The sequence below is a fragment of the Artemia sp. Qi Xiang Cuo genome, chromosome 10, assembly GCF_049724085.1.
Source record: "Artemia sp. Qi Xiang Cuo chromosome 10, ASM4972408v1, whole genome shotgun sequence".
Classification (NCBI taxonomy): Eukaryota; Metazoa; Arthropoda; class Branchiopoda; order Anostraca; family Artemiidae; genus Artemia; species Artemia sp. Qi Xiang Cuo.
The window spans coordinates 55,659,374-55,685,398 of NC_142803.1; the positions used below are offsets into that span (position 1 = coordinate 55,659,374).

The window sequence follows — 26,025 nt, forward strand, 5'->3', positions numbered from 1 at the left end:
AATTTTGAACAAGCATAAATCACAGGTGCAAACTTTTGAATTCGTTGGTGCCGATTTGGTCAGCAAATAGCCCATAAGTTAACGTGGTAACCACATGATGATTGCAGCGGTAGCTGCAATCAAGTAAATGACTAGCCACGGCCCATAGTAAGCTTAAGTAAAATTATAGTAGCCATGATTTAGATTAGTCTTAGTAGTAAAATGTTATTTTGACAACAAATTTAAGGGATTTTTCCCATACCCATTTCGTACGGAAGAGGTGTCGTAAAAACTCTGGAAGGGGCTCTGAAAATTGGAAATTGAATTTTCCAGTGTGCTTTTTAAGAGTCATGTCTTTATGGACCAGGTGTGCTCCTCCTTGGCAGTGAGACAGAGAATAATGAGTTAAATTCAGGGTTTTGTGAATTTTTTTAAACTGATACATTAAACATTTTCCTTTAAAAGCATAATGACGCTATTCGTGTATAGTGTCATTATAGTGACGTCAGTATAGTGACGCTATGACGCTATTCTTTTTTTAATTTACTCTTTTATTTATTTTTTGTATTTTATCATTTTCTGGTTTCAGCTTTTTTACAATTAATCTGTTTTCAAGTAAATGTGTTTACTGATCAATGACCGATTGATCAATGACACCTGAAATTGTACCTCTTGTTTTGGATCAGGTTCGCTTGAATGATTTTTGTCAACTCACCTATTGGATTTGGCAGGTAAATGCATATTTTACCCCCATTCCCCCTACGGATTTAGATCAGGTGCAGACCGTAAAAATCTCAATTTTCACCTTCTCATCAGGTTTGGTTGGTGTATGATATTGTCATTTGGTAGATACCTTCATGGCTAGAATTTAAGGCTCTTCTTTCATATTCTCACCCACGGATAGGATCAAAACTAAACTGGAAATGCTTAGCGAGGACATTAAATGTTGCAAAAAACTAAGTTAATTTTTTTAATATTTTTCTCTTTAAATTAGCTCTTAAAAAGTACATAAAATATTCTTTGACAATGAGACTTTAAAAGGGACAGTGCAAAAAATAAGTCTCAAATCATTGAAACACTGCTCCTGATGAATCTGCTGCAGATTTAGTGCCAAATTTGTTAAAAGGTTGTATTTTATTCTTTATTTGTCAACATAATGACGTTATATTATTACTATAATTTATGCTAAACTAACTTAACTTTGTATACACATTAGTTACCATAGCACAGTGGTGATGGTAGTCTCCTTAACAATACGAGGATTGAAGTTCACGCCAAGCTGTGGTAATGATGTGGAAAATGACTATCGCAAAATTTTAATCTGATGCATTTGAGGGAAAGAGGGCGTGGGGGTTTTTAGCCCCTTGATCACTTTTTACTCTTAAAAGGGCACCAGAACTTCCAATTTCCAGTCGAAAGAGCCCATCCCCCCAAGTTTGTGCGACCACCCTTTCCATATGAAGTGCCTCTGGGAAAACTAAATAAATAATAAAATATTAAAGCTTTAAGGCTGTTTACTATAGGCAACGCTATAGTGTTGCCTCTGATTTTTTTTAATTCCAACTAGCTCGTTTTCGCAACCTGTTTTTACAATTAATATTAACCAAATAATAGTTATAGTTCCTGAATCTACTCCAAATGGCGGGCAGTTACTATGGGCTGTGTTCGTTCTTTACTAGGTTATGATTTGTTGGGTGTCTGCCCTGCTTTTTTTTAACTACTGTGAATTGTTATATCGTATGCTATTTTGTATATATGATTGACTGATAGTTTTAAAGCCATTTCAGTTGCTTCGTCCTCTGCTGAAAGCATCGAATAATATTCAGGCAGATATGGGGTAAAGTTAAGGTGGAGGGTGGGGGCGCAAGTGGCAGCTATTTGAAGATGAAGATGACAGCATATTAGGCATCAGAATCTATTTGAAGATGATTTAGGAAATGATTAGAATTCTCCTCATTATAATCTTTTACTTCATCATTTGAGTGAAAACTGATTGGACAACCGAGATCAAAGATGCCCGCCTTTTCTACAAAAAAATCTGCAATAAATTTGTCCTGGTGCTTTGAAGCTAAAAGTATTACTATTATTAATGGCTGTCGAAAAAGAAAACCCATCTGAAGTTTATTTAACCACTCTTTTCATAAAAACCTTATATGCCCCCAGGGTATAACTTACAGCCCTTGCCCCAGGGCTCTGGGTGGTTGTGTCAACACTGGAGGCAAGGTTATTTGTTTTTTGGACTACTTTGAACAAAATGGATATCTTACAATTTCAATCAGATACATTTGGTAAAAAAGAGGGGTAGTTGGGGCGGGGGGGGAGGCTAGTCACCCTTTATCACTTTTGACTCTTAAAAGGGAACTAGAACTTCCAATTTTCAACCAAATAAGCCACCTCTAAAGTCAATACAACCATTCCCTCTATAAAGAACTTTAAATGCCACCGGGGCATAACTTAAAACCCTTGCCCCCGTGCTCTGGTGGTTTGTATCAACCCCAAAAAACCTTGTTATATGAGCTTTGGACTATTTTGAATAAAATGGCTATCTCAAAATTTCTATTGGATACATTGCAGAAAAACACAACATGTAGGGGAAGGGGGTAGCTGTCCTCGTATCACTTTGACTCTTAAAAAGGGCACTAGAAGTTCTTATTACCAATCCAATGAGTCCCCTTACAAGAATATACGACCACCCTTTCTATAAAAACCTTATGTGCTCCCAGGAAATAACTTACAGTCCTTGCCCCAAGGCTCTAGGGGCTGTATAACCCTGAAGGCATTGTTATATGTTCTTTGGATTATTTTAAATAAAATGGCTATCTCACAATTTCAATCAGATAGTTTGTTGAAAAGGATTAGTCGGAAACGTTGCTAGTTGCTCTCCATCTTTTTTGGCTCTTAAATGGGAAATAGAACTTCCAATTTTCAACCAAATGAGCCTCCTCTAAAGTCTTTACAACCATCTCTTCCATAAAAACCTTAAATAGCCCTGGGGCATAACTTACAACACTTGACCCCAAGCTCTGGGGATTTTTTTCCACCCTAAAAGCCTTGTTATATGATGATTGGACTATTTTGAATAAAATGGCTATCTCAAAATTTCTTTTAGATTATTTTTTGGAAAATACGACGTGTGTGGGGGGGGGGTAGCCATCCTCCGATCACTTTGACTTCTTAAAAGGGCACTAGAACGTCTGATTTCCAATCCATTGAGCCCCCTCGAAAGTTTATACGACTATTTTTTCTATAAAAAATTTATATGCTCCATGGCATAACTTACTACCCTTGCACTGAGGGCTGTGGGGGTGTCATCCTCAAAGACATAATTTTTGGACCCTTCAACTACGCTGAATAAAATTACTCTCACAAAATTTTGAGTAGATGTGTTTGGGGAAACGATGGACGTGGGAGGGATGGTTGCTCTCACATCCTTTTTTACTCTTAAAAAGGGCAGTATAGCATCCAGTTTCAAATCAAATGATTCCCTTCTGAGTTTATAGGATCACTCATTCCATAAAAATCTTATATGCGCCAGGGCATAACTTACAACCCTTGCCCCAGGGCTCTGGGGGTTGTGTTAACCTGGAGGCATTGTTTTCATTGGACTATTTCGAACAAAATGTTCAAAATTTTCTCACAATTTCAATCAGATGCGTTTAGCGAAAATAGAGGTGGTCGGGGGGGGGGGGGGGGGTGCTAGTTGTCCTCCATCACTTTTGACTCTTAAAAGGGAACTAGAACTTTCCAATTTTCATCTTTCAATTCTTATTCAACCATCCCTTCCGTAAAAACCTTAAATGCCCCGGGGCATAACTTACAACATATACCTCCAGGCTCTGGGGGTTTGGTTCAACTCCAAAAGCCTTGTTATATGATCTTTGGACTATTTTGAATAAAATAGATATCTGACAATTTCTCTTAGATTAATTTCGGGAAAATACGACGTGTGTGGGGGGGGGGGGTAGCTGCCCTCTGATCACTTTGACTCTTAAAAAGGGCACTAGAACTTCTGATTTCCAATCCAATGAGCCTCTTCCGAAGTTTATACGACCACCCTTTCTATAAAAACCTTACATGTCCCCAGGGTATAACTTATCCCTGAGGGCTATGGGGCCAGGGGCGGTCATCCTCAACGACATCATTTCTGGACCTTGCAACTACGCTGAACAAAATGGCTATCCCGAAATTTTGATTGGATGTGTCCTGGAAAATGATAGGCTTGGAGGGTGGGGGATATTTTCCCTTCAATCACTTTCAGCTATTTAAAAGGTCCTAGTCCTCTCAATTTCCAATCGAACGAGCCCATTTAGAATTATCTACGACAGCTCCTTCTATGCGAAGTGCCCTGGTCTAAAAAAAAAATACATTGTTGCCAACATCGTTCTTTACTTAGGCAGTGCTATTTCACTGTCTATGATTTATCATTACAGCGCTATTGCGCTGCCTATGATTTATTACGATGAACCTCTTAATTTGTAAATAAAGATACAAAATCATCTAGGATTCAAATTCTAGAAGTTGGCTTTGTGCAATTCATGCATGTAGTCAGATATCCCTTTGAAAGGGACTGTGAGCCATATTTTTTGTGTGTGTTTGGGGGGGGGGGGTAAAACATGAAGCAGGTGTTTCAATTACTGTCTATATAGATTTTTTTTTCAGGCAAGGGGTTTAATATTCCCCCTCTGAAATTTGGGAAATTTAAATATTACCTACCTTCCTTTGCATAGAAACAGATACTTCTGCTTTCACATCTCTGAAATCTTATGTTCTTCGTTTTTCTATCAAAGTCACTTTCTCATTCAACCCCCTCTTTGGGTTACTTAATGAAAAATTTATGGGGACTTCATCAGGCCATGTACAGTTCCTATTAGCAGCTTTATCACGATGCAGCAGGCTGAAAACACTTAGCCTTTAGAGAATAGCCTGATATCTAAATAAACATGGAAATAATTATGGGAAAAAATATTTTTTAATATTTAAGGTTTGCGTTCCCTCTGAGACTAGCGATTTTGCGACAAACCTTGAAGGATATAAACTTTCTCAAAAATAGGAAAATCGTCCCTTTTTCGACAATTTTAGGCCCATACTCAAAACATTTTCAATTTAAAAACCATGTAAACTAATTTCGAAAAATTTAATACAGCAGAAGGATAGAGCTGAATCTCCGACTATGGAATAATAGTAAAATTTTTGTAAAATTTTGACAATATACAACAACGTTAAGCAACATACCAAAAATCGCACAGGGCTCATAAATCTTAGTGTACTCGTAGATAAAATGTGAACAGCCTATGTCCATTAAATATCACCTTTTTTAGCTACTTCAACTCCTGATGGTCGATTTTTTGAAGAGGATCGTTCTCCGTCGTCAGTGCGTCAATTAAGCAAGATTCGGCGTTTTTTATCAACCCTTCTTCATCTTGGAACAGATTTGAGTCCGTCAGCTGGTGACAAAGTTAGATCTCATATACTCAATTTAGTAGTAAGTAACGTTTCAATGTGAAATTTATGAAATGTGAAGAAAACTGCCACTAACACTGCCGGACGACAGTCATAAAAAGAGAAAAAATCGTAGCACGTACACTTTTTTAAGAATTGGAGAAAAAATGTTTTTTCCCTCGTTCCCTACACAAAAGTCGAAGTTATCTTGCCCCCTACCCAACAAAATTTTCCCTCTGATTTTACCCTCCCCCCTGCCATAACACAAAACATAATAGACTACCAAAACCGTAACTTTACAAATATTCATTTATAAAAACAAAAGATTCCCCTCTATATTTGAATTCTTTATCCATTTGCAAGCCTAAAATAGGCAAATACCGATTTCTTCTTTAGAAATTTTTTCTTCGCCGATGTCTTGTTCACGTATCTACCCGACATAGCGAGTCTAATGCTTTACCATATGAGCTAGCCGCGCTTGATAATAGCTTTTACATTTTTATTAAAACGATATACTACTACTACTAACAACTCACTACAGCACCATGCCGCCTGATGCCAACACAGCTACACACGCTCCTCCTCCATCCCAATCTATTTAAAAACCTCCCCTTTACACCCTCACAGGAAGTTCCCGTTTCCCATAAATCATTCCTTACGAAATCGTCCAACCCCATTCGCGAACGACCTGCTTTTCGTTTGGCCCTAGACAGTCCACCGACAAGGACTATTTTCAGAAATTTATCATTCATCATCCACAGGACGTGTCCTAGCCCTATAATTTGTATATTGATATATACAAATAAATTGTCTTCCCAAAGCGTGTTTTCTATATAGTCAGTTATCCGAGGCTCGCCATAGTTCAAAAAAAAGGGAGGAGGTGGCTCACATCAGCCGAAGTTGATTTGAGGGTGGATTCTAGGGTAATTGAGGAAGCTGATAACGAATGTCGGGGTGCACAAGTTCGCTCACATGTAGGGGGAATTTTCTTGTTTAAACGCTTATATATTCTTGCAAATCCAAGTCTCGAATTTGTTTTTATTAACAATGTGTAAAGAACATTCTGACGGTTCAAATGATGTGCAGTTTGATTTGTTTTTCATTTTTTTTAACAGCGAAAAAACATAAAAAAAAACTTGGTAATTGTAGGCTAATTTCTGAAAACTGTGACGTTATTTAGAAAAAATTAATATTTGCTCAAGAATTAAGATTTTTTTTAAAAAAGGCGCACGGTTTGACTCGTAATAACAAGCAGAATTCAAATAAAGCATAAAAAATATACTTATGTAGGCAAAAATTTCAGAAAAACCGAAAAAACTGAGAAAAAGTATATTTAAAAACCTTGTTTTCAAAATTAAATAATGTTTAACCAAAAAAGTAAGGGTTGTGGGGAAAAACTAAAAATACCACGTGAAAGTAATCGTTCTTAGGATGCAGAATATGTCAAGTTTATAACGTTTTCGTATTATTTTACCGTGTAAAAAACTCAAGAGTGGTATGACGTCATTATAGGCCAAATTTAACTTTATGGGCTAAAATGACCATGTTCTACACATGTGTGAACTTGTGCACGTTGATATTCGGTATCAGCACCCACGATTACCATGGAATCCACCCTTAAACCAACTGCGGCGAGTGTGAGCCACCCCTTGAAAGATAACAGTCCCTGGATCACTGACTATTAGAAAAAGTGACAACACCAAATATATATGAAAAAAATATGGTGTATAAAATTGGTACAGATTGATTGTACTTCGGCAAATCACAGACTTAAAACAAATCAAATAATAAAAAACTTAAAACAGAAACTTAGTTGTTAAAATCATCATCAAGGTCAATGCTTTCTGAATTTTGGCAGTCGGTGCCATGACACTCGGCACATGCAATTGTGCAGTGAAGTCCGTTTCTTTTGCAACTGCAACGCTTTATTTCACAACCTGACTTGCGAGCACATCGTACCGTTCTCTGTAGTGCTTCGAGTGTTGGCTTCGAGTTCATCGTTACAGGTACGTACTTGGTTCTGTCTAGCCGCCAACTCCAGTCACATGGGTCCAGATTAGCTGAGCAACCCATCCATTCCATGACCTGTAGGAAAACTCTGAAGAAGTGAAACTTCGCAGCTGACAATGTCGGAGGCAAGCTTTCTGGGCGAACGAACTAGGTCGAAGAAGCCAGTTTTGTGACAAACATGGTGTGACGCAATTCCTGAAGGTTGGTATCAGCTTTAGCCCGATATACAAGCAGTGTGAGCTTTTCGCCTGCACTGATGATCTGATGCTTTTCTGAGTTCTTCCGGCAAAAAACCGCCGCATTTTTCCGGAATTCTTCATTGGTCTTGGCCAATAAAAGTGACACTTGCTTTCCTACGCCGTAGAACCTAGAGGTCGTATCGCATCCCAGGATAGCATGGATGGGCAGTATGACCTCTGCGACTTCCCCAAGCTTGCTTTTTAGTTCTCTTATGTTGTAGAGTTTGGATGTTCCCGGCTTGGTCTCTGCTCGAAAGAAAAGTGGGTAGCTTCCTGGCTGGCAATGGTGAAGAAGCAAGACGAGCAGGTCTGTGTCATTGCCAACAAGACAGGTTTCTACCTCAGGACAACTTGTCAATGCGGCTGTCGCAATCGTGAAATCTGCATCACCTGAAGCATACACCACGCGACACCCTGACGAGCTTAGCACTCCACCAAGGAGGAGGATGAATTTTCCCTTGTTCTTCAGGTTGTTCACGAAAAAGTCTTTTTTGAGGGTTACCGTTGTTGTCCCAGTAAAGTCGATATCAGGAGATCTTATGCCTTTCGATCTTTTCAAGTGAGTCTGGTCTTTTGCTGACGGTGAATCTTCGTATCCATCGAACACAACCGTAGCATTTCCAGAATGAGCTTTGACATAGCTAGCGTAGGCCAGACATTTTTGTCCAAAAGTAGCGCTGGTTGTCCAAGGCAATTTATGTAGGAGCCATCCTCCATCTACAACATATTTGCAACTGGTTGAAAGATTCGCAAAGAGCCTTCGATCATTTTCCAGAGGGCATTTGAGAGGGAAGCCTTGTCAGCTGTGTGTAGTAGTTGGTATGACCTGAAAAGTGCAGGAGGAAAAGATCAAAGTTCATAACCAAGAGTATCCGACAGATCCTGACCGTCGGCAGTGGCTACAGCCGCTAGTCGCTGGAACAATGACGTTTGGTCAATCTCGACCGGCTCATCATCAAGCTTCGGGGCCGACTTTGCAGCCATAGTTACGACTTTATCTTTATTTTTGAGTACAAAAGTCTCTACTGGCTTTCCAACCATCCCTTGCAGTATGTGCAAGCCAACGTCTTTTGCTTCGTCGACCTTGACCTCTGGTGAAGCATTCACTCCGGTAACAATATTTATTAGCTCCTGACCCCTTTTGAACGGCTACAAAGTCTCAAGGAACTTGAGCAACTTCTGAAAATCTTTGCTGTCTCTCAGTATACTGGACCCCGATGTATCAACATGCTGGTCGCTTGTGTGGTAAACAGATCCAGTTAGGTCTTGTATGATTGCATTCATTTGAGCTCGCACTGGCATAGATAGTGTCTAGATCGACCGCTGCACTTCATTCATACCTCTCCCTCTAGTGAGACCGCCAGCGGTCTTCAGAGTTTTCATGAAGACTTGGTCTATAAAAAGGTCTGCTGCCAGTCCTGACCACGAATGTTCGGTTCTGTTAACAGAAAAGTGACCAGTTTGGAACTTCTCGTATAATTCTGGCTGCGATTCTTTCAAACCGACAAGGGTTTGTAAATGAAAACGGGCTGATTTTGAATATGCAGTTCGACCACATGCCGTGAAATACTAAACCAGGAAGCATAACTATACTATAAGGAAGCATACTAACCAGCTCTGAAGATACAGGTCGAAATCTCCAGTCCGTTCAGCGCGAACTGACATCCTAAGAATTTTATTCATTTCAGAATACTGTTCAAGCCGCAGTTTCGCAGTCCTAGATTCGCTAACTAGCTCCTTCTTTGCCTGCTCAATTTCTTCTAAAAGTAAAACCACCGCTAGAGAGGCAGAAAGGTCTTCAATAGAAATATTTTCGGATGTCAGCTCTGTATAGACACTGGCTGCGCTCACCATTTGGGGTGCGGGTTGACTTCGTAGACCGTCGGCAGTATATTCGAAAGCACAGGCAAAAAGTAAGATGTACAGAGCCAAGTCAAGAAGAGAATGTGCCCTCATTGCTCTAGAAACTGCTTTGCCAGAGATGATGTGTTTTACAGTGTTCGGTGCGTAGATCTGTTCAAGGACTTCAACCAAACCTGCTTCTTCCATGAAAGGACCCAAGCATCACTGCGATCTCTTTCAAGGGGCTACTGAAAGGCGATTATTCAACCATCATTCTTGCTTTCCAATACAGTGGTTGGTCGAAGGTTATGACAGGAATCTGGTTCAGTTTCTTTGCCTTCTCTGCAATAAACATCACTTTTGTGTTGACGTACGCTGGATTGGACTAACTTGACTCAATCTCTGGGTGGAAAACTATTGATGACGGCTTCTGGATTGTGTCAGTATGAGCTGCCCGCATTGTACCTGGTCAGCTAACTAATGAACCTCGCAAATCTAGCTGAAAAGTTACCCCCATTATATCTATATATCTGCCATTGTCTCTGAACTCTAGAAGTACCAACCCTACGTAAGTGAGCTGATTTGTAAAGGCAGTATGCTTCACGTACGGGTAGATCGGTATAGCAGCTTTTTTTTTAGTTTCTCTCAAGTCAAAATCTTTTTCTGGGATACACGAGTAACTCTTCTTTGACGCCAGGAGACTTAACCTCAAGAATAGCCATACCATGTGAAGTACCGTGCCCATCCAGAGTGTTAGCGTTATGATTGTAATTGTCTGCAATGTACTGGAGAAGAGTGCCTCTTGCTATGTTGAGTTCTTGGTTGGGGCTTTCAGCCATTGCCGCGCATCTTTCAAATCGGAGGGCTTCTGCATAGCCAACACAAAGGCCTAGGCTGCTCAGTGTGTCGACAACGTCGCATGAACTGAACCGATGATGCATAGACTCAGTTAACCCCAGCTGCATTAGTGCAATAATGCTTCGAGGTCTGGTGTTTTGCATTATTGCCTGCCCTATTGCACTGACCACAAGTTTGGCGCTGTTGTGTTTGATCAAAATGGACAGGAAAAGCCGTAAGGATGGAACAAAGAACTCGAGATTGTCCTCCGCCGAAACTAAGGTGCGTATTTGGTCATATTCTTCTTTGGACGATATCATAGTCTTTATTTCGCTCTCAACTATTCCTGCAAAAGTTTTCGCAATCTCGACTTTTTTTTTCTCCGGATTTATGTCTTTTGGTAATTGGTAATAATCACGGAGAATGTTTGCAGCCGTCTCCCTAAGCGTCACTATACTTTGCTTCCCAGGAACATCAGATATGATCACCTTGTCGCCGAAGTAATCAATTAGCACTTTCTTCAGGTAACCGTTGCTGTATGGCTTCAGATCCGTTTCGGTTAAAAACTCCTCCATTTTTTTCAAAATATCGGTCAGTGTAACCTGCACATCGTCCAGACCGACAAAGAAATTCGCAGCTTTGTAGAACGCTTCTTTTCAAACCTCGTCGGAAGGTCTGCCATTTTTCAACTTCTTTACTTCAGGTTCACCACTTAATTTCGAATAGTGCTGAGGAAATTTTTTTCCAGTCTAGAAGTACACTGAACAAACTTTGTGATAGATAGCATCAGCTGCGTGGATATCAGCAGTACTTGCATTTACCCTTCCCAGAATGCTTGTAAACCATTCGTCTCGTCTTTGTGAACACAGAAGTCTATAACTGGCTTGAAATGTGTCTGTTCTAACAGTCTGGGCTGGCGAATAGCCTGGATGACTCGGATCAGCAATGACAGGGGTCGCACTACACAGACAGTCTTTGTCGAATGCGAATAAAGAACTTGCAGAACGTAAGGATCTACTGTTACTTTCTTGATTACTTGCTGAATGACTTTTATTGCAACGTTTAAGACTAGAAATTCTTCTCTGGTTACTGAAGTCTCTTCGGCAGTGAGCATGAACCTTGTCACCGGGGTTAACTTCGACAGAATCACCTCTTTCTTTACTGGCAGTACTAATTGTGACGGCACCTTTACTTCCAAGCGTAGAGAGACTGTTATCATCTCCTTCGCTATAAAGACAGATTGCACATTGTGAAGTCATACTCGTCTGAAATGAAGATACGAAAGATTCAGTAACAGAGAAATTGATGAATAACTTAATTAGAATATTAATATTAATATTAGAATATTAGAATATAATTAGAATATTATATAATTAATATAATTAGAATATTTATATAATTAGAATATTAATATACTTCGAATATAATAATAGAATATTAGAATATAATATTAGAATATAACTTAATTAGAATATTAGAATAATATTAGAATAACAGAGAACTTAATTCAGTAACAGAGAACTTGATGTGGGAAGAGGACTGAATCCGCGATTCTCCTTTATTATTATTATTATTATTATTATTATTTATTGGAAAACCCGTCATATATAAAAGGAAAAGACGGAGCAATAAGCAAAAAAAAGCAATACACATAAACTTAGGAGTTATACATATGGTTTTTAGTGACGAAAGCTGGAGCTAAGATCTAAATCAGCTCTAAGAACAAATTACACAAAACGAGAAAGAAAAACTCAATTATACACTGCTCTGTAGGTACGCGACATGTTTCTTTTCTTTAGGCTCCTAAATACTGAACAAACATAAATAATATGAACATCAGTGCATCAAGCCGCAATTGGTAAAAAAAATAACCCAAATAATCATCAGTGAATTAAAAAAGATATACAGTAGATAATTATATCTACTACGATAAATATGACAAGAAAACGTTCAATCCAATTAAACGTACAAAGCTCCGACGCTAAAGAAAAAATGAAGTCTTTGCGTGACTGATAAGATGTTGTCAGCCCTCCCTGTTTGTGAAATTTTTTAGTTAGATATTTAGGGAAATAAGGAGCGAAGAAATTAGCGAGATTTGTCCTCTTCTTGTAGAAAACTGAAATTGAAGTACAAATTGAACGTACATAGTGAACTGTTGTCAGTGAGTGACCTAACACAGTTTTCACGAATTGATCATTTCAAGCACTAAAATTCGGTTCCAGTAGCCACGAGATGGCATTGGTAAAAATAGAAATAAAATGCCATGAAACTGAGTATATTTGTCACTTAAAAGCGAAAGAATTCTCAATAGTACAAGATAAACAAAAAATGGCTAACATTCTTGAAGATTCGGAACAAAAATGACTCAATATTCACAAGAAAACTTGCCTATTTTGAGTATTCAGCGCGTTACATTTTAGGTAATTCAGTCACTGAAGAGACACTAGATGTCAGTCCAGAGAACTCGTCGCTAGGTGTCATGCCGAATGCTAACTTGTTGATGCCAGGCCTATATCCTGCTAGCAGGATGGTCACATCTTAACATCGCAATGACATGGAAAACCAAAATCTCCCCTTATTCCCCCCTTTTCTCCCTCATAAATGTTCAGGGGACAGAGTAATCGAGATTCTGATGCAAGATTTGACTTCTAAGTTAAAAGTTACATCGAAAATCCTCTCGACTAGAATGCATCCGAACACTTCTGGATTTCCCAAAATTTCCCCTGGTTCCCCCGTTTTTCCCCTGCCACGGATTTTCCCATAGGTGGATTTTGGTGGGCTTTTAGTATGTTATTCTCTGATTTTTCTGCATTTTTTGGTATAAAAATCATTTTTGTTGCAGTTTGTTTGAGGTTGGGCCTTTTTTTTTTAGCTATTTTTACTGGGCTATTAGTTATATATTTGGGAGCCAACAATTGTAATTATTTGAATTTTTTAGGGACAAATGTGCTATGAAATCTAACTAGTAACTTCGCCTTTTTGTTTTCACGGCTCAGCGTGGCACCACTGGCGAAAATGGGTACTGCCCATAAGAAACAATCAAAGAAAATTCTTTGAAAACCGTGGTTCTCAGGTATAAGTAAACCCAAGGTGGGTCCAGGTGAGAGGGGGGAGAATGTTATTAATTGATGTCCTAGGTGCTTCAAGAGGAAATCTCTGGGTTCAAATCAAGCCGTCCCAAATATGAATGAAAATTTATTCAAATCTGCTAGCTGTACCACTTACGAGAAGACTATTGTTGGCTAGAGAAAGGGAAAAGAGACCGGTAAAAATACTAAATTGCTGCTATTATTGAAAAACAAAGGGAAAAATAGCCAATATGATTCCATTTAGTTTCTAGTTTGGGGTTTCGCTATTTCTTCTATCTATTCTTGAAGTTTTGCTCTCCCTTCGTGCCAAAGGCTCCCACGACATGTAGCTCAACAGGTACCAAAAATTCAGTCGGTACCAGCACGGTATATGCGGTACACAAGTAGTTTTGTTCCGTCGCTTGTCAAGTTTTTCAATTCTGCACCCACTCCTTAAAAATTGTATATATTTATTTTCTTTAGTTCATTATTCCTTTTAAACTTGACTCTGTTTGACTTTGTTTAGTTTGAATCTGTGATATTTTGAATCAATGTATATTTTTGCATGACGATGGCTGTGGCTGTGATTTTCATTTGTTTTATATGTTTAGTGTCGTATTATGACAAAAACTGCCGCTGATCGGCATGACCATTTTTATGGCGTTTGAAAATAAAAATCGTTATCTCTCATCTTATCTCTCTTCTTTCAAACAGTTGAAATTGATTTTGTGTCTTTTCGTTTTGTACTAATCTAAGTTTTAAGCAAAAAATTATAAACCATGCTCCTTATTTATGAACTTGGCTATTCAACTTTATCAAAATAAAGGCGATAATAATCACCAGGACAACTCCAGAATAATTATATACCAAGTGTCGTTTAACTGAAGTCCAACAATCTAAAAAATCAAGACTTGGACCAAAAAAAATATTTAGCCGACTTTCAAGAATTCAGTTTAGGATAAGTCCATCCCATAGGTTGGTTTTGGGGTTGGCCCTTCCCTCCTCCCCTTAAATTTGCAGCATGGTTTTTACGCCCTGATTTTTAGGTCTTTTCAAACAATGGCTTTAAAGACCATCACATTCACAACTACTTTTCTTACCTAAATCCCCCGCAATTCTTAATCAGAATCGTGGACACGCCACTGCTCTTTCTGTTGGGTTAGTATTCACGTAACACCGTATAGCCTTCATTTAATTCGAGTAGAATATTATCTTCTAACACATTAGCTCACAATTTTAATGTGTTTTGTGTTTTTAACATATTACATGTATGTTTTTATTTCTTACTTTTTTTTCTGGATTTTGTGTAATTTTATTAGTTGATTTATGTTCAAAATTGACGACAGAAAGGTAATTAATTCCGTAAAACAATTATTTAATTCGTCAGAGCCGACCAGGTCTGTTTTACAAATAAAGTTCAAGCGTTTCTAATCAACGTCTCTAAAACTCTAAAAAGTATTTAGTTTATTGTCATAAATTTCTTATGTCCCTTTGAAAATTATCTGAATTGTTTTTATTGTTCAGATTCCTCCCTCCATCTGTTCCAGCTTTTGCGAACTTGTTATTCCACCTGTGACCTGGCGTCTGTTTCTGGCTTATGTTTTTAGGAAATACGCTAATTAATGTTAAAAAACAGATACACAAATGGTGGGCCACTTGCGCCTGTTTATTTCGATGAAAATTCCTGCATCGTTTCCCCTGTCACTAAGGTTTTCCTATTTAAATATTTTCAGAAAGTTTGGTGACATTCATTTGTCACGAGGTTAGATGCAAACATTTAAACGCAAAAACTAGCATAAAAAAGATTATTATACACAAAACTAGCGCTTTACCGAAAACAGAGCTTGCTCGAGCTTTTTTTCGAGAATCATTATTTTATACTAAGAGCTATCGATATCATGGCGGGTGAAAGAGCCTTATAAATTAATCTTTTATTTTCAGCAAGCTATTTATAGAATTCTCAAGTCCCAATGGAACATCCAGTTTCTTTGGTGTCAGTTATGTGTTTTCAGTAAAATGCTAGTTCTTAGAATTCTACAAATATTGGAAAACATCAAGAATCAGTTAATTTTTGCTAGTTGATATGTCTTATGTAATCTGCGAAATAATAATTTTTGTTCGTTTCAAGTTTCACCTTCGCTCTTTACTTTCGTAAGAGAATTTTTTTTTAATTAATCTTTATCAGACCCAGGAGGCTGAATTAGATACTCGAGTACAATACGGTCGAATCTTAAACTGGGTAATAGTTAAAATTGATTTTCATATGATTTTTATAGCGTAATTAAAAGATGATTTTGAAAATAAGAATTGTCTACGCAATGGATCCGAACCCGACTAAATCATGTTTTTTATTAAGATCTGGAAACTAGTTAAAAACATATTTCTTATGTATTTAATTCAGGATTTACACTGGTATTGCTCCTAGGAAATATATGCATTACGAAAGGCACTATTTCATTTATCAAATAATATATATTTCTTGGTAACAAACTCTGAGTAAAGAGCGACTCGACCCAATAGTAATCAAAATTCTAAAAAATGAAATTATGATAACAATAGATACATAAAAAGAATTGGCTTTTTATGCTGATTCCAAATATATAAATTGTGTTTAATTTGATGCCACCCATCAAATCTATGAGCATGGGAAAAAATCTACCTTATTTTTGAAAAAGAAGAGAAACACCCTCAAAAAGTAAAAGAATCTTAATGATCGCACCATCATATTCAGCGTATCAGAGAACCCTACTGTAGAGTTTCCAAGCCCCATCTGCAAAAATGTGGAATTTTATATTTTCTTGTCAAAAGAAAGCTCACGGATGCGGTTTTTTTTTTTTTTTTTTTTTTTTTTTTTTTTTTTTTTTTTTTTATTTGTCAGAGGTGATCGTATCGAACCAATGGTCCTAGGAGATCAGTAGAGGGCTAAATCGATCAAAAATTAGTAGTTTTAATGCCCTTCTTAAGTGAACAAAAACATCAAAGGTCAAATAGCCCTCCTCCCATGCCACTTTTCTCCCAAAGTCACCCGGTTTAAATTTTAAGATAGCCAGCACAGTTGGAAGGTCTAATAATTACGGGTCTAGGAGTCCCCCCCCCCCGAAAAATATCCCCCTCGGAAAATACCCCCAAAGCCCCCCCCCTCCCCGTATATCCCCCGGAAAATAACCCCCTCGGAAAATACCCCCCCTTGGAAAATACCCTACCCCCCTCGGAAAATACCCTCAGCGGCTGGTTGGTTTCCAATCACTTTTTACGTATAAAAAAGGACTAGAACTCTCAATTTCTGATCGAATGGGCATCCTCCGACGTTTCTATGACCATGAGGCGGAGGTGGGGATGAAGAAGGGACAGCCCTCCTCCTATGCGGAATAAATTCTGCTCATTTTTGGGGTTTAATGTTACTCTTACTTTTATAATAACAGCGGAGACCAGAAATATTCACAGAAATCAAGAGGGATTAAATGTCAATTTCACATTTTTGATACGTTTTTTATAGTTTTTTGTCCCCCCCCCCTGAAAAGATACCCCTCCAAACAAAAGTCCTGGATACGGCCCTGGGGATTATAAATCAATGTCTACCTCCACCCTTCCTTTGTCTTTTTCTTAGAAATAATTATGTACTTATCTTAAGGCTCAATGAGAGTTGCGGTGTTTTGGTATTAAAATGCACCCTTTGAAGTATCTCCCTCCCTCCCTAACTAGCTAAAGCATTTTTAAGGTCTGAACTGATATCACTGTCTTATGTAAATTCCCTGCTGTTTTACAAGTCCAAACATTTGTATATAAGGGCTTTAAGCCTCTGCAATGGATTCTATCTTTGCTTTGTAATTAGGGAGGGAGGGAAATGCCTTAAAATGTGCATTTTAATACCAAAACCTCCCAACTCTCATTGAGTGCTCAGATAAATACAGAATTAGTTCTAAAGGAAAGACGAGGGGAGGGTGGAGGTAGAAATTGGTTTCCAGGACTTTTGTTTGGGAGTTTATTTTTTCAGGGGGAGGGGGGGTATAAAAACGGGTGGGGGGGGCAATCAAAAATTCGAAATTGATATTTTAATCCCTCTTGATTTCTCGGAATATTTCTGGTCTGAACTATTATTATGAAAGTAAGAATAAGATTAAATCCCAAAATGAGCAAAATGTATTCTGTAAAGGAAGGGGACTTCCCCTTCTTCATCTCCAGCTCCACCTCATGGTCATAGACACTTCAGAGGGTGCTCATTCGATCAGAAATTGAGATTTTTAGTCTTTTTTTTTATAAGTCAAAAGTGATTGGAGACCAACCAGCCACGGGGGGTATTTTCCGCGGGGAGCGTATCTTCTGTGGGGGGAATTTTCTAGGGGGTGTATTTTCCTCAGGAGATATTTTCTGGGGGGTTCCACGGAGTGGTATTTTCCGGGAGATTAACGCCGGCTCCCAATAAATATGAACGAAATGAATCTCCATAGCCCCTGGGGAACGGTTGTAAGTTATGAAGTTTACCCATTGCTTACTTATAGTATTTGTGATTGGGAAATATGCATACATTTTTCGGGGGGATTTCTGTGTGTTCGGGGGAGGATTTTCCATGGGGAGGGAAGTTTTTGGGGGTGAAATTTCCAGGTAAAATTTTACACGGGAGGGGAGGAATTTGCCTGTATATCTGCTGATGACGGCCACTGTATATGTGATCGAAATATTCAGTTTTTTTTTTCACTGTCCTTATTGAACTGTTGTTTAACAACATTCGTGCACGAAATTCGTTTATTTCTCATACTTTGTCTTTGGTGACTCAAGTTTACACGTGGAGTTGTTCTGGAGTGATTGTCCTGGTGAAATTTCCAGCGGGGTTGGAATTGTCTTGAGATTTTTCCATAGAGGAGGGATTTTCCGCCTGAGAAATTTTCCAGGTAGGATTTTCCGCGAGAGAAATTCTCCATGAGGGAATTTTTTGTGAGAGAATTCCATTGGGGGGGCCTGAAAAAGAATTTCCCACGGAGGGGGATATCTTGCATGATTTGAAATGCGATCAGAAATGAAATAATAAAAAAACAATTATTTTTTTAAATTGCAGTAAATTAATGAGAATTTTCCAGGCGGAATTGCACGCAGGAAATTTTCCGGGAAGTTTTCAGCGAAAAGTGGAATAGTACTGGGGGAATTTTCCAGGGGGAGGGATTTTATGCGGGAGGAACTTTCAATAGCTGAAATTTTGTGGGGGGGGGGATTTTTCATGGATTGACCGGTATTATTTGAAAAACGATCAGAAATGAAATTTAAAAAAGCACGTTTTCAACTAAAAGTAAGGAACAACATTAACGCTTAAAGGGAACAGATATTTTTTTGTACATCAGGGGACTACCTCCTACTTAGTTCCTTGATCTTTACGATAAAGTTTGAATTTTTGTCCCAGTTCTGTCCCAGTTTGACTTTTTATTCTTAATCTTTAGGTAAGACTATTCGAACAAAAGGGACATTGGTCTTGAAAAAGAAGTATTTAAAAAAAAACTTTTACTTTAGCGTAAAGAGTAAGGGTTGTGGAAGGGGTAGCCTCCCTCATCTTTTCGTTTTTATTTTCAATATTGCTCCTTACTTTCAGTTGAAAACCGTGTTTTTTTGTTGGAAAATATCGTTGTTAGCGAGTTAAGAACACAAATTACTGTTAACAAAGAAATACAACGCTTCAAGCGATGAAATGCAACGGAGAAATATGTTATCTAAGGCTGTATCCGGCATTGTTAGGGGGGAGAGGTTTGGGGCGAGTTTTCATAGCAGCAACTATTATATTTTCAAACACGTTGATTACGGGATCGGATGGTAGTGCGGTTTTTTTGTTATTGCTTCTAGAGAGCCAAAATCCTCCGACTGTACCATTGTTTCAGCTCAGTAATTTGTTTTTCTGCTTGGTTTAAAAATAGAATTGATGGTGCTCTGTCTATAATTTCGGCACCAGCAAAGGTCTCAATATGCCTCAGGCTTTTGTGTTCTAAGCAATATAAAGACTCAAAACTTGCAACCATTCACCCTTAACCATTACCCCCCCCCCCCCCCAATTTAAATAAGGAATCTGTTAGTGCATTAAATGGTGAATCTGTTATGTATCTATGGATTATCTATTATGTATTATGTATTAGGAATCTGTTATGTATTATGTATCTATTATTTAACTCGGCTGTAGGAATACGAAAGGATGTATATGAGTAGTAAGGCATCTAGTACCACTGAACCCACATTGAATTACACAAGCCTGAGGCATGGATATGCGTGTAGTTTAACCGGTACATTGGTTTACCACGGGTCAGTCACCTATTACTACGAACGGTACTTGCCTTACCAGACGGGTTTTCTAATGTGACACTCATTTTTTTGGGGTCAATCGGTGAGAGAGAGCGGCGGTTAGTCCATATGGTAACTTGATTAGTTGGTTTTTTAAAAAACTTGGTAAGGTATAATGTACTCAAGCAAAATTTCACGGGTTCATTAATAGAACGACTAATGTTTTTGAAAAGGGTAATTAAGTCTAAGTTCAATAACGAAATTGAACTTCTGATGGTTAAGAAAGCGTAACGGGTAATTAAAGTATAAGGACTGTGATGCTTTAATTAGAATGGTTTTAAGTTGAAAATTTTGACGTAAAAATAAATATATTTGGGTATTTTTTGTTAATAGGTATTTGCTTGTAGTTATTGCTTTGGTTAAGAAAGCGTAACGGGTAATTAAAGTATGAGGAATGGGATGCTATAATTAGAATGGTTTTAAGTTGAAAATTGTGACGTAAAAATAACTCTATTTGCGAATTTTTTGTGAAAAGGTATTTGAGTAAAGGTATTGCGTTGGTTAAGAAAGCGTAACGGGTAATTAAAGTATGAGGAATAAGATGCTATAATTAGAATGGTTTTAAGTTGAAAATTGTGACGTAAAAATAACTCTATTTGCGAATTTTTTGTGAAAAGGTATTTGCGTAAAGGTATTGCGTTGGTTAAGAATGCCTAACGGGTAATTAAAGAATGAGGAATGGGATGCTTGCATCAACAATACAAAGAATATGCTCAAATACTTAATAGATTTGACGCCTACAAGAGACAATGGTAAAAGGTATTCAATAGCTTAATTGAAAAGTAACGACAGAATGACATTGTGACTTGACCTAGCTTTACCTCTCCGATGTGGTCTGTATAATACACATCTGGGGAGGGGAGAATGGAGGTAAGTATTTTACTGATCCGAGTAAAACCGATACCAATATACCTCATTCTTTTATTCTAACTTATCTTCTAGGAATAGGACTTCATTCCATCGGCTAAATCAGTTTATTCATCTATAACGGTGAACAAAAAGACGTTTAATTCCCTGTATTCTTCTTCTTCTTCTGATCATGCGCCCAGGCCTCCTTCTCACTCGGGGTCAGTTGATGTCTCAGTATCCGGTAAAAATTGCATATTCCACTCGTTCTCCACACCTCGTAATATCCATCATATAGTGTGAGTCATCGATCTTAGGTTCCCGATCTAGACATGAAAATTAAAAGGCTTAAAATATATGGAATTTGTATAAGCTGTAATGGGCAAAAATTATTACTTCACGATCGATTTTATATACATAAAGATAGTGTATTAAAAAGACCGTCAATAATTTTTTTTTTCAGTGCAAGCCCGTGCATCTTCTATGGTAAGCACCATTTATCAGATAGCTAAGGAGGGTTCAGTTACATGAGGGTTCAGTTAAAGAGGGTTCAGTTGCATGGGGGATTCAGAAGCTTGGGATTCAGTTAAAGAATACCTCCTCGAGAGATATATTTTTTAAATGTATTTTATAGCTATTACCAAAACATCTAGCATAAAGAGCAAGGTATTTCGGAGGGGCAGCTCGCTTCATATACGGGAAAATTTGCATTCGTCTTAGTTTTTAATGATGTTCCTTATTTCCAGTTGAAAATGCTTATTTTTTCAATTTAATTGGGATGAGAAGTTAAAGTCTAGCATAAAGAGCAAGGTATTTAGGAGGATGCAGTTCGCTTCATATACCGGATATTTTCTATTTGTATTAGTTTTAATGATGCTCCTCATTCGTTGTGGAAAATGCTTGTTTTTTAGAAGTCACCTCTTGCATACACAATGGAGAAATTTCATTCAAAAAATTATGAAAAAATTGTAAGTAAGTAACAATGTCTGGGGACCGGAACTTCTCAAATAATAACTCCCAGGAACCTAACACCAAAGAAAATCTAAAAAACTAGGTCTGAAAACCCAAACAGCTAATTAACTTTTCTAATTCATGATTTCATCTAGACATGAAAATTAAAAGGCTTAAAATATATGGAATTTGTATAAACTGTAGTGGGCAAAAATTATTACTTCACGATCGATCTTATATACATAAAGATAATGTATTAAAAAGACCGTCAAAAAAAATTTTTTTTTAGTGTAAGCCCGTGAAACTTCTATGGTAAGCACCATTTATCAGATAGCTAAGGAGGGTTCAGTTACATGAGGGTTCAGTTAAAGAGGGTTCAGTTGCATGGGGGATTCAGGAGCTTGGGATTCAGTTAAAGAATACCTCATCGACAGATATATTTTTTTAATGTATTTTATAGCTATTACCAAAACGTCTAGCATAAAGAGCAAGGTATTTCGGAGGGGGCAGCTCTGTTCATATACGGGATGATTTGCATTCGTCTTAGTTTTTAATGATGTTCCTTATTTCCAGTTGAAAATGCTTATTTTTTAATTTAATTGGGATGAAAAGTTAAAGTCTACCATAAAGAGCAAGGTGCAGTTCACTTCATATACCGGATAATTTCTATTTGTCTTAGTTTTAATGATGCTCCTCATTCGTTGTGGAAAATGCTTATGTTTTAGAAGTCACCTCTTGCATACACAATGGAGATATTTCATTCAAAAAATTATGAAAAAATTGTAAGTAAGTAACAATGTCTGGGGACCGGAACTTCTCAAATAATAAATCCCAGGAACCTAACACCAACAAAAATCTAAAAAACTAGGTCTGAAAACCCTAACAGCTAATCAACTTTTCTAATTCATGATTTCATCTAGACATGAAAATTAAAAGGCTTAAAATATATGGAATTTGTATAGACTGTAATTGGCAAAAATTATTACTTCACGATCGAACTTATATACATAAAGATAATGTATTAAAAAGACCGTCAAAAAAATTTTTTTCAGTGTAAGCCCGTGCAACTTTTATGGTAAGCACCATTTATCAGATAGCTAAGGAGGGTTCAGTTACATGAGGGTTCAGTTAAACAGGGTTCAGTTGCATTGGGGATTCAGGAGCTTGGGATTCAGTTAAAGAATACCTCCTCGACAGATATATTTTTTTAATGTATTTTATAGCTATTATCAAAACGTCTAGCATAAAGAGCAAGGTATTTCGGAGGGGCAGCTCACTTCATATACGGGATACTTTGCATTCGTCTTAGTTTTAATGATGTTCCTTATTTCCACTTGAAAATGCTTATTTTTTAATTTAATTGGGATGAACGCATAAATTCTTGATTTCTTTAAAAATGACTGAATTTCAAAATCAAAATGAATTTTGCATTTAATACTTTTCGTTTAAACTTAAAATATGCTAAAAGAAGGTTCTCGTGAAACTATTGCAGTTTCTATAAAAATGAATGAATTATAAACTAAAAATTAAATTGTATCTACTGCTTTTTGTTTAAACTATTGCAGTTTCTATAAAAATTTGAAAGCTAAAAGTTAAAAAGCTGCTCACCAAGTTTAGCGAAATAAAAGCGTCTATTTGCGTTCCACTTCATGATTCGAATTGTAAGAAGGAAGTGAACACACATCACTCCATTTTTAAGGTATTTTATACGTTATATCTTGGAAATTAAAAGAAATTAAGCTCCTTCTTATCAGATTCAAAACGCTTAATATCCCCAAGCATATGCGGTAGCGGTTAATTATTACGAAAATCATAAGGGAGAGGAATCTATATCTTGGAAATTAAAAGAAATTAAACCTCTCCTTATCAGATTCAAACGCTTAATACCCCAAGCATATGCGACTCAAATTTCACTTTAGAGTGCTAACGTGTATCTGATGAAATAATTTAAGTCCAGTTTCAGAATTCCTATCAAGTCGAACAATAAAGCAAAAACGAAAACAACTACAAAAAAACCCCTAATTTTAAACAGTTTTTGGGAAACAAGGTGAAAGTAAAGTGTAACTCGTATAAATGAAACCCAAAACGAACAAAAACTACAATAATTAACCGATTCAAACTCAAAACGAGCAGAAATTAGCATAAGTTGGGCGCAAAACCCCTATGCCTTCCCAAGACACGAACAAAATTTGCTGCACTTTACTGAAAAAATACAAATGGTTTTACTTTTACACCTTTAATAAATCAAATGATATTAACATTTTGATTACTAAATATCAATATATGTATATTAAACTTACAATGCACATTCAGTTTTATTTTTCAGTAAAGTGCAAATTTTGTTCTGGTCTTGGGAAGGCATATGGGTTTCGCGCCCAACTTATGTATCTGCTCGTTTTGAGTTTGACTCGGTTAATTATTGTAATTTCGGTTCATTTTGGGTTTTATTTATTTATCGATGCTTATTTGTGGCAGTTTCATGATTTGTAGATTATTTTATGTTATTTTTGCTAATTTTTTGTTTAATGGAGTTTTTTACTTTTCTTTGAAAAACTTATTTTGTGGAAAAAAGTGTTTTTTTTTTAATTTTTTCTAATTAAGAACGAAAATCCTTTTGTGGGAACAACTTATGTTTTTGCGAGGAACGTCATTTTTGTAATGAGACCCAGAAAGCGTTTCAAAAAAAAATTCTTCCCTGGATTTGCCATAAATTCACTGTTTACGCTGAATAACCAAGTAAGCAAATATATTGAAGAAAAGAAAATGCCTATAAGGGTATTTCCGTCCTTTACGTACACGTAAAGGAACCAGAAGCTTCCTCCCAAAAGAGAATTTTCTAAAATGGTGCACTTATCAACTGGACTCAGAAATACTAAGCTTTAATAGCGTGAATCGTGCTTCAAAAACTCCGGTTTGCTACAGGATTAATTAAAAATAGGACGTTAGCCCAATAAGCTTTATCAAATAGTTCATAGTGTTAAATTGTAATGAAGGAGTGACTTAGCTCAATTGAAACCGAAACTCAAAAATGAAATTTTGATAACAATTGACAAGAATTGAGTTCTTATGCAGATTTCAAATCTATAAATTTCATTACGTTTATTATCTAACCACCAAATGCTCCAAGCCTCAGAAGAAAAAGGGATTTTGAAAACAGGGAGCCTGATTTTCGAAAAAGGGAGAAACACCCCTTAAAAAGTCAATAAATCTGAATGTAACTCAGACCTTCAGATTCAGCGTATCAGAAAATGTTATTGTGGGGGTTATGATCTCCTATCTGCACAAATGTGTGCCTCTTTTTTCCGAAATCGTGCGGTCAAAATTTTAAGATTACCATTTTCTTCATCATTGTTGAAACGCCTAATAGCTATGTCTTTGAGTATAACATGAAACCCCCTCACACCCCCAACTCACACCTCATAACCTCGCTCTTTGCACTAAAGTTTGTTCCAATTCCTTAAGAACGACTCCTAAAACACAAGGTTCGTTTAATTAGAACAATAAGAAGCTCTTTTAAAAGTACCAAGATTTTAGCGCAAAGAGTGAGGTGTTGAGGAGCGGTGCAATCTCGTTCATATACGTAATAATTTTCATTTGTTTTAAGTTCTAATGTGTCAATTTAATGAGAAATGACTGAAAAGTGTTTTGAGGGAGATGGGTTGCATGGAGGGTTGAGTTGCACGAGGGTTCAGTTTCTTCAAATAATATCAAGAGGATTTGTTTTTACACTGTTCACAGTGTAGAATGTGCTACTAAAATTTTGTTTCAAAATATTTTTGGTCTATCGACCTAGTGGTACTAAAATATCGTAAGAGGGCTCAATTGACTCGAAATTAAAAGTTCTAGTACCATTTTTAAGTGACCAAAAAGATTGGATGGTAACTGCGCCGCCTCTCACGCCTCTTTTTTCCGTAATCGTGCAGTCAAAATTTGACACGACACACAAACAGAGTCATAGTGAGAGAGATATCCAAAAAGTTTGCTCTGAAATGTCTTTTGAAAAGTATTTCATCCAAAAAGTTGGGTTGATCTAGGTTCACTTAGAGTGGCGCTGTTGATCTTGGTTCACTTAGAGTCAACAGCGCCACTCTAAGTGAACCTAGATCAACCCAACTTTTTGACTGAAATACTTTTCAAAAGACATTTCAGAGCAAACTTTTTGGATATCTCTCTCACTATGACTCTGTTTGTGTGTCGTGTCAAATTTTGACTGCACGATTACGGAAAAAAGAGGCGTGAGAGGTGGCGTAGTTACCATCCAATCTTTTTGGTCACTTAAAAATGTTGCTAGAACTTTTAATTTCCAGTCAAATGAGCCCTCTTACGATATTTTAGTACCACTAGGTCGATAGACCAAAAATATTTTGAAACAAAATTTTAGTAGCACATTCTACACTGTGAGCAGCGTAAAAACAAATCCTCTTGATATGATTTGAAGAAACTGAACCTCTATTTTTCCATGCAACCCCATCAAGGAGCTTGAAACTTCTATAGTAGGG

The 26,025-nt window shown here is 37.2% G+C and overlaps 1 protein-coding gene across 1 annotated transcript in view; it reads left to right on the forward strand.

The window, feature by feature from the left end:
- The window catches only part of nvy (CBFA2/RUNX1 partner transcriptional co-repressor nervy), a 140,884-nt gene that overhangs the window by 69,827 nt on the left and 45,032 nt on the right, over window positions 1-26,025 (forward strand). The window contains exon 4 of the mRNA XM_089096043.1: window positions 5,298-5,461. Coding sequence (XP_088952169.1) covers window positions 5,298-5,461 — 164 coding nt within the window. The remainder of the gene's footprint in view (window positions 1-5,297; window positions 5,462-26,025) is intronic.